The sequence below is a fragment of the Lagopus leucura genome, unplaced genomic scaffold (assembly GCF_019238085.1).
Source record: "Lagopus leucura isolate 7727_CA_CO unplaced genomic scaffold, USGS_WTPT01 Super-Scaffold_100002, whole genome shotgun sequence".
In the NCBI taxonomy this organism is placed as follows: Eukaryota; Metazoa; Chordata; class Aves; order Galliformes; family Phasianidae; genus Lagopus; species Lagopus leucura.
Genome location: NW_024962263.1, coordinates 656,783 through 669,245, shown reverse-complemented (window position 1 = coordinate 669,245; position 12,463 = coordinate 656,783). Strand labels below are relative to the sequence as shown.

The 12,463-nt window shown below is 38.6% G+C and overlaps 1 protein-coding gene across 1 annotated transcript in view; it reads right to left on the bottom strand.

Moving 5' to 3' along the window:
• The window catches only part of NFX1 (nuclear transcription factor, X-box binding 1), a 72,596-nt gene that overhangs the window by 36,274 nt on the left and 23,859 nt on the right, over window positions 1-12,463 (bottom strand). Inside the window, exons 5-9 of the mRNA XM_042870003.1 lie at window positions 11,957-12,062; window positions 3,460-3,531; window positions 2,214-2,353; window positions 1,100-1,199; window positions 775-992 (exon numbers count right to left, since the gene is read on the bottom strand). Coding sequence (XP_042725937.1) covers window positions 775-992; window positions 1,100-1,199; window positions 2,214-2,353; window positions 3,460-3,531; window positions 11,957-12,062 — 636 coding nt within the window. The remainder of the gene's footprint in view (window positions 1-774; window positions 993-1,099; window positions 1,200-2,213; window positions 2,354-3,459; window positions 3,532-11,956; window positions 12,063-12,463) is intronic.

Below are 12,463 nucleotides of genomic sequence, written 5' to 3'. Positions count from 1 at the left end.
GATTATATTGCAATTATAACATCTTGGTTATACAGCTTTGCCTTACTCTTTTGATTATATTGCAATTATAACATCTTGGTTATACACGTATATTTTAAATTTGCAAGATAAACATCTTACACAAGTTTCATAAATTTTAAGTACATAATTCTTCCTTCTTGTTCATCCTAAATGAAGAAGACTTATGCATACCTTCATCTTTCACTCCCTGAGTTAACTGCAGTAAATCACACTTCAGTGGAATTTCAAGTATAAGAAGGTATGATTAATTATGTGGTTTTATAAAATTGAAGTGTCATACAGTCTCAGTTAAACATACTTTTATTTAATTAATGCAATCACTGAAGAGACTATTTAGTTCTGTAAATAACTTCTTCCTTTCAACTGCCCAACATCACATTTCACTGCATGGCCTAATGCCACACTTCTCTTTGTGGCCACAGTGAATGAATGCTTAATAACAGCATCTAAAAGTTGTAAGCGAAGTCATTTATCTCTACCAGTCTTCAAATCAGCAATGAAGATCTAGGCGGGCTTTTAAGAGACACAAACAGCAAGAAATTCCTACAGTTCCACCAGTATGAAAGTCTATGGAAACAAAATTTTAGAACTCGCTATTGTAGACGATTCCTTTGAACAAATACAGCCTATCTCACAAGCTCTGCAGTAGCACTCGTACTCAAATCCTTAAAAATACCTTTGACATGAAAGTTGTTTTTTTTAAAAATAATGTGAGATTTTTTTTGATACTCTGATACAGAAAGTTCTCATTACCATAGCTACCACAAGAAAGAGGTTTGCCACACGTTTTTCCACATGATGGGATAGGATCAGTGCATATTTTACGTTCAATACATCCTAGTTCCAGTAACTTGCTAAGAGGAGTCTGACCACAGGGACAGCGATAAACTACTTGTGGAAGTCGCGGACAGAGTTGGCAAGGTTGAGGATGGCATACTTGTGTGCAGTTGTGCCTCCCACAGTTTAATGTTCTGTGAAAAAAAATAACAAAAAAAAAGGGGAATTACAATGACATGACCACTAAGTATGAACAAAATGACCTCTCATTTTTCAGAAGCCTAAATTACAGTGAACTTACTTGCCACACGTATTCTGACACGAGAAACTCCCAAATCCATCATAAAATTCTTCCTTTGTCCCACACAATACTTCTTTGAAGTTTTTCCCACAGTAACACACTAAAAGAAAGCAACGTTACACAGAAAACAATAAAAGTATCAGTGACAAAACACAGCAACAGAGCAAATGCAAAATTGTGAGATGCGAAAAACAGTCCTTTTTTTTTTTTTTCCTAAGTACATGAGATTTAATTCAGAGATGTCTCAATCCTACAGATTCTGAAATACCACTTTTGTTTTGATGAGACAAAAACCAAAGGGGAATCTATAGCTTCACAAAAAGCTTTCATACTGAAGTAGTATACATTACGAGTTAAGTATTATTTAAAAATGACAAGAAAATGAAAATATTTTTTGAATTATTTATTTAGAAAACTGTATTTGCTTTAGTATACTGGAACAAGTATGATATAGTTTCCTTTCCACAACTGAGTTTAGAAAATTTTAAGCAGCACTCATGAGTACTTCGTTGAAAGGTGATTTGTCAGTCTCTATTCTTTTTCCATAGTGTTTAAAGTCTTGGAATGATGTAATCTTAAGTAGGATCATAGGTCAATTCAGGTTGAAACAGTCAGCTAATCCAAACCCTCAAAGCTGAGCCAGCAATGAGATCAGATCACATTACTCACTGTTTTACTCAGCTGGGTCTAAAAAAATCCAAGTTCCCACGTACACACAAAATGTTTTTCGTTACAACCAGTTCAGTTTAGCCTGTTGTCTTGTCCTCTTAACATACATACACAGGCTGGCTCCATCTTCTTGATAATCTCCTGTTAAGCTACTGAAAGACTCTGTCCTTCCTAAGCTTTCTCAACCTAAAGTAACTAGTTCTACCCATCTTCACGGAACGTGTGTTCCAGCATCCTAAACCTCACAGCAGAATTCTTCTAGCCATGTTCGTATTCCTATTTTAATATATAGCAATTCTAATTTTCCAGTCTTTAAATATTCTAGCAACAGATCTTAACTCAAAGTAAAGCCCTGCCTCATGGCAAAGTCCTCTTCCTCCCCACCTCTTGTTTTCCTAGTATACATATATCATGGAGGAAAAGTGTAAGGCATTCTGATACTTACCTTGCTGTACTTTTAGCTGGCAAGGTAAACATTCTCCTGCATGGCACACCTGAGTACATCTGTGCTTGCCACAGTTTAAAGTACTTCCACATACATTAGAACAATGAATTTTTGTTGACTGGCCACAGCGAACTGAATGACTGCAGAAGAATGACACCACATTCTGTCAGCTATCTTAAATCCACAAAGAACTTACTGAAAAGCATAACAGACTTCTGTCAACAAAATGGGGGAAAAAAGACATATTTTGAAACTTGAAGTATGGCTACGCATTGGGCCAAGAGCAGATATTTCCATTACACCATTACACAAATCTTTCCTAAAGCTTTAAATGATCTGAAGTCCACTGGGTACAATGAAGACAGTGATATGAGTATTAATAGTGATGCAGCCTACATTTTTCACAACTAAGAATACTCCCCCCCCGCCCACATCAGTGTAGCTTGAATTTAAATCTCCCAGAGATTGTAGCTGCTTAATCAAGGAAAGGCAGAAGAATTCAAGTTTAAGCTTTTTTGTTTGCTTTTACCTAGGATGCATGCGAATATAACCAACATAAGCTGCATTTTATTATAAAATATTCCGACTCTAAAACTCAAAAATTTCCTGGTCTTTATACAGTTGCAACAACTGACTTTACCCACTATGAGATGTGCAAAATAGCAATTTGAAAATAACTTGAAGTTTGAGGTGCATCTTGGATGCTGATACAGCACGTATGACAAAATGCTACTTAGAATGATGTTTTAAATGTTAAATGCAGCACTATTAAAAAAAAAGCAAACAGCAATTTGCATGCATTTGGGAAAAACAGAATTGCCTCTTCTTTTACTAACTATTCCTTACAATTCAATGAATCAATCTTACGTAAAATAAAATACAGTTATCTACAATTTATCTGTTTTCCCCTGAAGATTAAGTGCCTCCACCTGCGAATAGGACACAGGAATAGGAATGCTAACACTGAATATGTTTTTTTCTTTTGATTCTGAAAACGAACATGGGCAAATATTTTATTACATAGAATCAGTCATAACTTCCTCTCAGAGCAACCGAGCATGAAAGATCACAAAGCATGGGCAGTACAGTCACGCTGCTGAAAATGACAACACATGCATCAGACACGCAAGAAAAAGACAGCCTTCAAGACTGGAATAAACAAAAATTATATAAACATTAATTATAGCTCAGAAAAGAAACACTACTATTACATAAACTTTTGTTTCCATAATAGAAATATTCTCACCTTGTTTGTCCACATTCACATGTTTTTGTCACAAAGGCTGGGCATGAAGGACAAGGTCCTGGATGACACAGGCTTAAAAATGAAACAAAAAAGCAAATGAAATTTTAAAGTAATCTCTACATTTATTACACTCCTGGGGAAATAAAATACAGTTACCCCAAAAATACAGAGAAGTTTTAGGAACCAGTACATTCTCAAAACTCTGGATGCATATAGTTTACTCCTGCAGGATAAGAAATCATTTTAAATCATATAAAAATATTAGAAATGGTTATAGTTGCATCAGTCTCAAAAGTTTTCAGACAGTGAGGCTGAACAAAATATTCCATACTGCTGTTGCTGTCAAGTCAATAACGTCGCTGTTATGTATTTCACATCCTGCATTTCAGCAGATGGCCTGCATCAGCTCAACTGTGCCCATTGGGGTAACACTCCAATATTACATGCACAAATCATTAACACATTCACTTCCCTCAGCAAAAGTTCCCTCACCAAATTTTCCCTGCTACGGTTTCTTCTAACTTAAAAAATAAAAATTCTTCATGGATTGATGGACTGAAGATGCATGCACTCACACACTTCTTATTTAGCAAACAACTACAGTATGATTTGGTTTATGCAGAAGCTATAGTAAAGACAGACAGTGCCTCCACATTTTGGTGTTTTTAAAAGTGAGACAAAAAATACACTTAATTAATGTGTTTGAAACACAATAGAAAATGCAATAAGACAGCAGAGCAGCAAGATCCCGGGCTGCAGCCAAGTGAGGATCCGCTCAGACGTGACAGCATTAAGTCCAGAGAGAAAGCAGCTGCTTACCTTCAGAAAGCCTGTACAAGGCTCCCTGGACACACAGACATCTCCAGAGAGATACCCTTGTCTCCACTGCCAACCCTTGAATGAGGTCTGGGAAGGAGTGGATCCTGGCTCCACTCCTTCAGGTCACTCAGTGCATTGCATGCATCTGAGCTCTCCTGGGTTGGCCCTGCCTTTCCATCAGGTGCTCAATCTCTGCTTCAGGCTATGACAACATTTCCGTTACAGCATTACAAAGTGAATGCAAAAACAGATGCTGAGACCTCAGTATTATGTTCTGTTCAGTGCATTCAGAGTCTTACTTTTATTGAAACTTCATTATTTGTCACTAGCATGGATGATTTTTTCACAAATGATTGCTGGTGCTGCTCCAGAGAACTAACCTACTAGAAGGGTTGGGAGTAAAGGTACAGCTAGACATAAGAAAAAATAACCTATATCTATCTGCTTAGAAGTGTTTTATTTGATAATACAGCCCAAAAGGACTTTCCATAACTGTTGTGAAGATTACAGCACCAAAGACCTATCAGGAAAGACCAGACAGTAAGGTTTAAACTAACAGAGCACGAAGTTTCAGTTACTGCCTTTATAAGAACTTTTTCAGGTGTCCTCAAAAGGCACAGCACAATGCCAGTTGGCAGGGAAATTTCAAAGTCTACACAGATGATTAACTCTTAAAAAAAAGCTGAGGTTTGTCATTACGTTTATTATTTGGAACATTTTATTTCATTTTAAGCTAGATGCTAGACTGATGAAGAACCCAAAAATCTAAAATAGTTTTCAGCATATTTAAATGTGAAGAGAACTAATTTTCTAAAGCATGCCACAGCTGACACAAGCAAATTACTCTCATTTTGAGGAGCTGCTTGCCTGCCCACTGAGCTGTTTATACTAATTATTTCAATAACCTAAGCAAATATTACTCACAGATTCATTATTAAAACACAGTAAGTTAGCCTCGCTCATTTTCACCAAAATGGATTATTTAACGCCACATTTATGCAACAATCCAACTAAATTTTGTCAGTAGCATACTGAAATGCTAACAGCATAGCAAAAGTTAAAGCTCAACCAATGTGATAGCACAGGAAAATAAAAAGCCCAGAACACTATGGAAAGTAGATTAACACAAACAATGTCACCTACACCACTGCACTTAAAAAAAAAAAACAAACATGCATTGAAAATACATGGTTGGGAATCAGTAAACTATTAAAACAAACATATGTGCAGCCAAAAAAAATTCCATAATATGAATTAGTATTCAAAATAGCACTTCAATACAAAGCAATTATCAAATGGATAAACAGATTGGAATAAATTGGCTGTAGACAAAAGTAGGCTGAAGAAATGCTCTCTATAACTTAACTTTTGAAAGAAGAGCACAAATTTCAGACATCCCTTACAATAATAAAAGAGATGGCAAATCCTGAAATCCAAAACCACCAGGGTCACAAAAGCTAAGGAAACACTTCCGATTCTAGCTGAAAGAAAACATGAAAGATGTGTACAGGTTATAATGGGAAAAACTGCCAGCCTGGGAACTAAAAGTATCCTTGAGAAGATTCGGGAAGAACCCAGGGCAGTCCTACGCAGACTTATGCATTTATATTGAAGACATAAAATAACTTGCTATCAACTTATCATGTCCAGCTTGCCATTCACCTGTATTCAAAAGTCCTTTTCAGCAGGGCTGTGTTCTATTCTTTCACACCTTGTATTGATAGTGGAGGGGCTGCCACAACCCAGGTGCAAGGCCCTTGGATTTATTGAAACCTGTGAGGTTCTCCTGGGTCCACTGCTTGAAACTGCCTAGGTCTCTCAAGCTCACCAGACAGCTTGGTGTCTGGTGCAAAATCAATCCCACTGATGAAGATATTAAAGAGCATCATTCCCAGTATCGACCTTTGAGGGACTCTACTTGTTACTGTTCTCCATCTGGACATTAAGCCACGTAAATCTGGACACTGACTATCTGGACATTCACCATCACTTACTGGGTTAGATCTCACAATCAGTTCCTCATCCACTGAAATGTCCATCCATCAAATCCAAATCTTCGCAATTTAGAAAGAAGGATGTTGTAACAGACTATTTCAAAAGCCTTACTGAAGTCCAGACAGGTGCCATCAGTGTCTCTTTGTCCATCAACACAATTATGCCATCATAGAAGGCCACCAGCTTGGTCAGGAAGGACTTGCCCTTGGTGAAGCCACATTGGTTGTCTCTTATCATCTCCCTACCTTCCATGTGCCTTAGCACAGTTTCTAGAAGGATGCACTCCATGATCTTCCTTGATGAGCCCATCAGACTTACCTCACTTCTTGTCTCAACTGGGTTGTCCTTTCTACCATTCTTAAAAACGTCTGCTACACTGCCTTTTTTCCAGTCACCAGGGGCTTCACCCCACTGCCATGACCATTCAAATATCATCAAGAGTGGCTTAGTGACTTCATCAGTCAACTTCCTCAGGACTCTGGGATGCATCTTGTCCATGTACTTATGGATGTTCAGTTTCTTCAAGGGATCATGAACCTGATTTTGTTCCACCAGTTGCTATCTTCCATCCTGTTCACTCAAAGTGTTTATGGAGAACAACTGCCAGTGAAGACTGAGACAAAAAAGTTGCTGAGTACCTCAGTCTTCTCCTTGTCCGTTGTCATCAGTTTGCCTGTACTGCTCACTAGGGAGCTACACCCTCCTGAACATTCCTTTTCTGGTTTACATACTTGTAAAAGCCTTTCTTCCTCTTTGCACTCCTTGCCAAGTCCAGCCTTCCTGACCCATTCCTGCACAGCTAAGTAGCATCCCTATACTCTTACCAGTGTACCTGGTTTTCACTGCCTATGCACTTCCTTCTTGCTCTGTAGTTTGACCAGCAGGTCCTGGTTCAGCCATGCCAGTCTCTTGCCTTCCTGACTTCCTACGCCTGGGTAAGGAGACCTCTTGCTCCCTAAGGAAAGCTTCCTTAAAAAAGATGTGCTATCTCTGCTCTGCTTCCCTGTCTTTGAGGATAGTTTCCAGGGAGTTTTGTTGACTAAGTCCCTGAAGAGCTGGAACGCAGCTTTCCTGAAACTTAGCATTCTGATTTTGTCTGTTATCTATCAAGAGGGTGAACTCCATCCCCGCATGGCCACTACAGCCCAGGCAGCCTCCAATCCTGACATCACGAATCAGTTTACTTGCATTGGTGAGCAACAGGTCCAGTACTGCAGAGGGGGATGCAAGAGGGGATTCCTCGTAGGGCTATCTATTACTTAAAAAGTTAAGCTCAGTGCATTCCAGGAGCCTTCTGGATTGACTGCAGCACACAGCTATTTTTTCCAGCAGGTGTCAGGATGGTCGAAGCCCCCAGTAGGAGAGCCTGCATTTGCAAAAGCCTCCTGTAGCTGCAAAGAGGCTTAAGTTTAAATCACCATTACAAAGGCTAGACTATAACACCTCCTGTGCTCTGCACCTCTCATCTATATGCCAGATAGAGGAAATACAAGCATCCTACTACAAAGCTATGACAATAATGTTCCTCTAATGTCACATATGAGGAGAAAAGGGAATGATGTTTGCACTGGAAATCCTGGTATCGTCTCATCAATTAACTGTAGTGTTGATAGACTACCTGTGGTTTTTGAAAACCCAGGTCTGATCAACTGGAAGGCAATACACTAAAACGGTCTTAAAATGGTAGCACCATGTACTTAACTGTAAAAAGGCTCAGAGAATAGATGGGATTAAATGCTGGAAAAAAGGGGCAATATTGTGAACATCAAAGACTCACGGTGGACAGATCGTTTATGTTAGTCAACCACTTTTTAATTTGAGAAGAGCATGCATAGTTTACTCCTGCAAACTGATCCTCACTTTAGAATATAAGGTGAAAGTCTTGACAGTAAGATGAAAACAGGTTTAAAAAAAAAAAAAAAAGCATTTAAGGTCTCATTGAACAGAAAGGCATTTGTGGTCCAAAGGTCCAAAAACCTAACATCATAAACCTTGACTTCCTGCAGAAGTCTGTGGGAGCAAACCCACAATCTAAATAAATACTAGACAGTTTTCTGAGAGCACCTAAACTCATGCAAGCACAATAACACTGCCTCCTAGCCCAGATGACAAGTATACCTTTGAGAACCCTCTTGAGAAAAACTCGTCTGGACATAGATCATGATCTAGACCTCTACATCCACTGAAGTCTTCAAGCGGAGGATACAGAATGATGAACTACTAACGATCCATTTAGATGATAAAAGTTTCACACCTCTAACTCAATCACTCTGAAGCAGTGAGAGGGAACCAGGTTTCTCTTCGTGTTTTCATAGAGCAGATGGTGGTAGAGTGCATCCTCATTCACACTACAATTACCACATGAAAAGAAGTGTCCAACATATACTGAGGGCTGGAGCAGCTCTCCTATGAAGAAAGGTTGAGGGAACTGGGCTTGTTGAGCTTGGAGAAGAGAAGGCTGTGGGAGACCTCATGGTGGCCTTCCAGTGCTTGAAGGGAGCGTAGAAACAGGAGGGGGAACGGCTGTTTGTGAGGGTGGATGGTGATAGGACAAGGGGAATGGTTTTAAACTCAGACAGGGGAGGTTTAGGTTGGATATGAGGAGGAAGTTTTTCATCCAGAGGGTGGTGAGGCACTGGAACAGGTTGCCCAAGGAGGCTGTGGCAGGCATTCAAGGCTAGGCTGGATGTGGCTCTGGGCAGCCTGGTCTGCTGGTTGGTGCCCCCACCTATGGCAGGGGGTTGATACTAGATGATCATTGAGGTCCTTTTCAACCCAGACCATTCTGTGAGTCTATGATAGTTTCAAATACTTAATTTGAAGAAGTAGAGCATAATATATTTTGTAACTTGTTTTTAGAAGTAGCTGACTTGAAAAAACATAGAAATACCATACTCTTTAGTAGCCTATTTTAGAAATACAGTTGTTAAATTGTCATATTATGTGATTAATTCTTGCTTGCAAAACTGTTGTTAGATGTTGTGAATAGTACAGATGTAGTATTATAGACTAGATAATATGTTGAAGGCTACTTTGTTTTGGTAAGAGACCCTCAGAGAAAGAGTTTTTAGATGCTGAAACACAATAATGAAAGCCAGAGCCTCCACACAAGGCCAAATTGTCTCTCTCTAGGATTACATCAAGATACTCTCTGCTTTCCTCCTGATCTTCTACACCCCCTACACCCCAGTGTACATAATCAAAAGACAGGCTGCCAATCTTATCTCTATCCAAGGACAAGCAGATGTCCAGAAGTAATGAGCAAGTGCCAAGTGGACAACTGTTATGATTTCAGTACCCATACATTACTTACAATAGGCATTCTCCCACAGAGCATGTGTTGATGAAGAAAGTTCATCTAGAGTACAAGTGAGGAAGATCCTTGGATGAAGTAAAAGACTGGTGGTTGGACTGTCATAATGCTGAAAGGACACTAGATGGTGGAGGAGACCACAGAACAGAAGACTAGGAGCCCTCATAAATCACAACCTGACATAGGCCTGTATATGTTAATTGTCTCATGCGTAATTGATGAATATGTACTATCTTTGGAAATATAATGGACTTTGAATCATGTAATATTTGAAGTGCTGATAGTAGAAACATCCCCAGTGCTTCTCAGCACTGTAATTAACATACCTGCTTTATAACCTTATATGAGTTGTAAAGTTTAGTTCCACGCATTGCACTGAAGCTAAAAGTGCATTCCTCTACAGACTATAATCACAAGCCAGATAGCTGCCCAAAAGACAAAAAGCATCCATTCCACATAACAGCATTTGCAGTAAGAGATAAAGAACAAAGCACATTCTTTGCACCTTTGGTCATTTCCATACCTCCAGGGACTGGATAATCTCAGCATGGCTTTACTCATGTGGAACAAGCTGAACGATAACATTTGAAACTGGGAGCAAATCAGGACTTTAAAAGGTACCTTCACAGCTCTTGACGCAGATCAGAATGCCACGGAGTACAAATACACAGCTTGCAGAGACACAAAACTATTGCCATTGATCAAAAACTTCCCAGATAAGAAAATGAACAACTAATGCAGACTGCGACAGGAAAGAAGAGAAAAACAACATCTGTTTCTTCTAAGCACTGTAGAAAGTTCGAAAGTCAGCAACTGCAGTCTGGATGTTCTCAAAGGACTTAAGGCATCTACTTCTTGCAGACCAGTAATAAAGGTCCTCCACAGACTCACACCTCTCCTGAGATAGATCAGGATTCTGCAAGAGAATCAGTATTTCACTGAATCAGAGTATTAGCTAGATCAAGTCTAGTCTGAAAACTGAGCTGTGTTTCAATCACCAGCACTTCAAACCCTACCCTGCAAACCACAGTGAAGAACATCTAGTATGATCCTGAACTACAAAAGCAGCACTATCACTGAAATAACAGTCTGAAAAGAGTCCTACTATAATATTCTCCATATGGGAAAGAAGTATTAAACAATAAAGAAACATTATTTCATTCCGGATTGAATGATTCAATCATTCAATTGATTGAATCATTCAAGACTGAAATGGCTATTCGTAACAGTGCATGTGAAATAAAAAGTTCTATTAAAGTTCTGATTTGGAGAAATTGTAAGATCTCAATGTTAAAAAGACTGAAAAGCTTTTGATTATATACCAGAAGTAGAAAAAAATTCCTTCTGACCATTAAAAATTTCTCAAAACAGAATACAAAAAAGCAGAAGAATGTATCATTCACTTTTATACAATAAAAAACTGGCCTAACTCAGTTAACTTTACAGATATAATATTATCTCTGTACTACCAAAAAAGATCCAAGTAATACAGCCAAAACTGAAAATCAAACTCCTCTTTTTGCCTCACTTCACTGAAATATGACAGATCAACTGTCACGTTTGGATTTTGTGTTGAGGGACATGGTTTAGTGAGTATTGTTGGTGATAAATGGATGGTTGGACTGGATGATCTTGAAGGTCTTTTTCAACCTTGGTGATTCTGTGAATTGTGTCAAAACAAACTAATTCAAGATACAGAGAATGATTAAGATCTCCACAAGGATTATGTTTCAGAAGTCTGGCGGTCTGAACAAATAGTTAAATACATGAAATGCCTTCTTAACCTCAATAATTTGCAAGGTAAAGAAAAGAAAAACAATAGAATTAAATGGACCTCCAGTCAAAACAAGAACCACTGCTGGCAGATTGAGATACACGATTGTTTCTACAGAAAACAAAGCATCTAAAATTTCTGTTGACTACTGGATACACATTTAATTTACTTTATTTCACTATTTTCTTGACTAGAACAATAGCTCTTGAAACAAGTTAAGCTGTAGGTTCAGTTCCTGTAATATGGAAATGCTGCTACAACTATTGGAGCTGACCTCCTGCCCCTCCTCTGCTGTGAACTCACTTTACACATACAAATAACCTTTGCTTCTTTCCCCTTTTCCAATCAGAAAACTTCATCAGACTGCCACAACCTTTCAAACATGACAGGTAGTGTGGCTTGGCAACTTCACCTGCCAGTTCCCTCAGAACCCTTGGATGGATCTCTTTGGGTCCCACAGATTGGTGCACCTTCAGGTTCCTTACATGGTCTCAAACCTGACCTTCACTCACAGCAGGCATATCTTTCTTCTCCAAGTTCTTACCTTCACTTTCTGCAAAATAAATTCTCAATACGTTCACATTACAATTACTTACATATTACATAGATGTGGACAATCCAAACACTGCCTCTTCTTTCCACAGAGTTCCCCACAGCTATGTGGAATTTCATTTCTATTCCATTCTGGATTGTGTACCTTACCTAAAGAAAAGGTCAAAGCCAAAAACATGTTTACTGACTTGAGTGCAATACTGAACCTGGGAGAAATATCAGACCAGAAACAAGTAGTTTCATTGTCAACACTGATTTAAAAAAGGCTTTCTTTGGGGGGCGGGGGGTAAAAAAAAAAAAACATGAGATGTTATGCTTTTTTTCTTTTTCCAACTTTTATTGCTGATGAGTACTTAACATCATTTAAAATAAATTCCACTGGATTAACAAGCTTCAGATTATTTTCTTCTATACTCTTGGCAGACCCTTAATTAGCAGATATTTTACTTTAAATTAGACTAATAAAATAAAACGCAAAGAAATGAAAATCTTCCTTTAGTTCATAAGTCTGTTAGTACACAGGAGAACTTAAGAATGTAACTGCCTTGCTG